We start from the raw sequence: 3,685 nt of genomic DNA, 5'->3' as shown, positions 1-3,685 counted from the left end.
GAGCTGATACCATGTTGAAGAATGTTCTGGTTAAAATGTCTATGGATATGACACCATTATGTATTGTGCATTTTGTCCTTCAAAACACACTATCTACATGTACATACTGTGTGATTTCAGAAAATATAATTACACACAGGTTCATCTGATTATTAACATGAGTGTTAAACAAATATCCCTTGAAAGTTTTTTAAAGGAGGTAAGAAAAAAACAAGTGATGTGATAATGAGCAAGAAAATATTTGAACTCATATCAAAAATACGATTTTATCTCTACTGGTCCATGGCATTGAAAAAGCTGGGGACCCCTGGACTAGAGCAAACGATTTAAAAAAAAATGTTTAGTTCAAATCTGTGACTACAATTATGGTTAAAACGAATGTGCATATTGAATGACCCAGTTAATTTCCACTGAAGATAGAAACAACAACGTTTCAGTTTCATTTGCCACTTTCAAGAGACACATAAAATTTCCACATATTTCCATTTCTCTTCCACGTAAATCACAGCAGTGAGCCGGCAAAAACTGTTCCCCTTTCTTTGTAATCCTAATATGATACTAAAGAAAAAAACAAACCTACAATAAAAAAATAAACCTAAAATAAAAAAACCTACAACAACCAGATTGCATAAATCTGCACACCCTTTAATAATGTGTGCCTCAATGTCCTTGAGTGTCAATGACCAGTCACATTCCAAATTAGATCTGTAGGTAAATGGCATTAATCTGCCATTAATTAAAGTGATTCTGTTAAAAACGAGATAAAAGTCAGCTGTTGCTTGGATGTTTGGGGTTGCATTCCACTAAGAGTTGCCAAAGAAACTGCAAGACTTAATTGTTAAAAGGTACCAGAAGAGGGATATGAAAGAATATCAAGTGCACTGAATGTAACATGAAACACCATCAATAAGTGGAGGAAATGTGGAACCACATAGACACTACAAAAATCAGGGTGACCCTCTAAAGTTGAGAGGATGAGGAGAAAATCATTGAGGCTCTCAAGAGGCCAACAGCAACACTAAAGGAAATACAGGGATTTTCCCAAAAAAAAAAAAAAATATGGAAAAAGTGAAAATAATTCAATCATAAGTTACCACTGACTTCAATTGAAGACAAACAAATATTAAAGTCAGTTTAATTTTTTACTTAGTTTGATTTAATATTTAAACATGTGTATATTTTAACACTTTGTATAGAGGAAATGAATCTGCCTATTGAATGACAAGTTCATTTCCACCGAAGAGAGAAATAACGATAATTCAGTTTCATTTGCCGCTTTCAGGAAGCTTATGCAATTACCCTCATCCACTTTATTTGCAATGCTTAGTCAGCAATAACTGTTTTTCTTTCTCTGTAAATCTACTATTCGATTAAACATTGAAACAAACAATTTCCACAGAGAAATCAAAAAAGAAGTAACTGCAGATTACATTTCATAAACAGTTTGAATGTGTGAATGTATGATTTACATAAGTAGATTATAAATGTATACATGGCTGTATATTGTGTTGAACTATTTCGAATGCTAATGAAGTCATTTCAAGCAAAATTAAAAAATCTGCATAATTATTTGCAGGAACTATTAGGAACTAAAATCCATGTGGGGATAATTTATGAATATTTTTAAGACTTTTTCTTACATACTGTAAGTAATTATTAATCATTTTTTACATTTCTACTTTAAAGTGAGTAAATAAATTGAATTGCTTTTTTAAGGCATTTTCTGTAAGTAATTGTGCTTTTTTTTGTTCTTAATTTTTATTTGTTTTACACTGATGAAGTCTAACAAAATACTCTAGATATGAAGTTTTGTCTTGCATCAGTTTAGCTAATAAAGGTGCAGACGACATTAAATGAAAACCCAAACAAACTGATGAACCTTTGTTTGGTCATGACTGATTATCAAACACACCAGTTCCAAGAAAACAAAATTTAGTTTGAGGAAGTGCGAATGAAAGTGAATTCAAGCCACAGGGAAACACCAAACTGAGTGTATAAAAGAGGAGTAAACACACTCAGTCATTCACATCATCAACAAGCATCAAGAAGAAAATCAATCAAAAAGTTTTTAGAACATCGAGAGTGTTCAAGAGCAAGAAGAAGATGAAGACTGCTGCAGTTTTTGTTGTCTTTGCCTGCCTACTTATTCTACATGTACAAGGTAAAGTCTTAATCCTACTTCTCTTTTATTGATATACAGGATTACACAGATTTGTAACCCCTCATGAAATATTTTCTTCTGTTTACAGGACAGGCAAAGACCGGTGTAACCAGGTGTTTGTGTCAGGGTCCTACAGCTAACGTAGTTCGCATTAAAAATATTGACAAGATTGAGTTTCATCCCGCCAGTGCATCTTGTGAAAATGTGGAAATCATGTAAGTTCAGTAATTCTGATATCTATAATAATGTACAATACAACATCATTTAGTTTTACTGAGTTATTAAACTTATTCTTTATCTCTGTAGTGTCATTATGAAGAACGGTGCAGGAAAAAGATGCTTGAATCCAGAATCTGAATTTACTCAGAAATACATCATGACAGCATTAAAGAAAAAGTGGGTACATTTGATTCAAATATAATAACATTCTTATAATATTATATAAGTTTAACTTTTGATTCATGAAAACCCAAAATGGACAAAATAAAAGTTTGTGAATCTCTGTGTGTTTTTGCAGGAATGCAGAGTAAAGCATGCAGTGTGTCATTACTGAACAGAAGTGAAGGAAGAAAGGAGAGAGGCAGCTCGCTGTGTATATATGATATATCTGATCGCTGTGTATATATGATATATCTGATCGCTGTGTATATATGATATATCTGATCGCTGTGTATATATGATATATCTGATCGCTGTGTATATATGATATATCTGATCGCTGTGTATATATGATATATCTGATCGCTGTGTATATATGATATATCTGATCGCTGTGTATATATGATATATCTGATCGCTGTGTATATATGATATATCTGATCGCTGTGTATATATGATATATCTGATCGCTGTGTATATATGATATATCTGATCGCTGTGTATATATGATATATCTGATCGCTGTGTATATATGATATATCTGATCGCTGTGTATATATGATATATCTGATCGCTGTGTATATATGATATATCTGATCGCTGTGTATATATGATATATCTGATCGCTGTGTATATATGATATATCTGATCGCTGTGTATATATGATATATCTGATCGCTGTGTATATATGATATATCTGATCGCTGTGTATATATGATATATCTGATCGCTGTGTATATATGATATATCTGATCGCTGTGTATATATGATATATCTGATCGCTGTGTATATATGATATATCTGATCGCTGTGTATATATGATATATCTGATCGCTGTGTATATATGATATATCTGATCGCTGTGTATATATGATATATCTGATCGCTGTGTATATATGATATATCTGATCGCTGTGTATATATGATATATCTGATCGCTGTGTATATATGATATATCTGATCGCTGTGTATATATGATATATATAATTGCTGTGTATATATGATATATATAATTGCTGTGTATATATGATATATATAATTGCTGTGTATATATGATATATCTGATCGCTGTGTATATATGATATATCTGATCGCTGTGTATATATGATATATCTGATCGCTGTGTATATATGATATATCTGATCG

The 3,685-nt window shown here is 31.8% G+C and overlaps 1 protein-coding gene across 1 annotated transcript; it reads left to right on the top strand.

The window, feature by feature from the left end:
• The first annotated feature begins 2,041 nt into the window (after positions 1 to 2,041).
• LOC310718163 (C-X-C motif chemokine 11-6-like) lies at positions 2,042 to 2,782 on the top strand. The gene is made up of 4 exons (XM_083526744.1): positions 2,042 to 2,161; positions 2,250 to 2,376; positions 2,468 to 2,557; positions 2,679 to 2,782. Exons 1-4 carry the CDS (start codon positions 2,104 to 2,106, stop codon positions 2,689 to 2,691), a joined length of 288 nt encoding a protein of 95 aa, XP_083382870.1. The 5' UTR covers positions 2,042 to 2,103; the 3' UTR covers positions 2,692 to 2,782.
• Positions 2,783 to 3,685: the final 903 nt, after the last annotated feature.

The sequence above is a fragment of the Silurus aristotelis genome, assembly GCF_946808225.1.
Source record: "Silurus aristotelis genome assembly, chromosome: 23".
In the NCBI taxonomy this organism is placed as follows: domain Eukaryota; kingdom Metazoa; phylum Chordata; class Actinopteri; order Siluriformes; family Siluridae; genus Silurus; species Silurus aristotelis.
The sequence above is the reverse complement of the archived record's forward strand: the minus strand, read 5'-3'. Positions and strand labels throughout refer to the sequence as shown.

Coding starts and splice junctions, on each gene's coding strand:
- LOC310718163 (XM_083526744.1), top strand. CDS start 2,104: ATGAAGACTGCTGCAGTTTTTGTTGTCTTTGCCTGCCTACTTATTCTA. Junction 2,162..2,249: donor ACTTATTCTACATGTACAAG/GTAAAGTCTTAA, acceptor TTCTGTTTACAG/GACAGGCAAAGACCGGTGTA. Junction 2,377..2,467: donor TGTGAAAATGTGGAAATCAT/GTAAGTTCAGTA, acceptor TTATCTCTGTAG/TGTCATTATGAAGAACGGTG.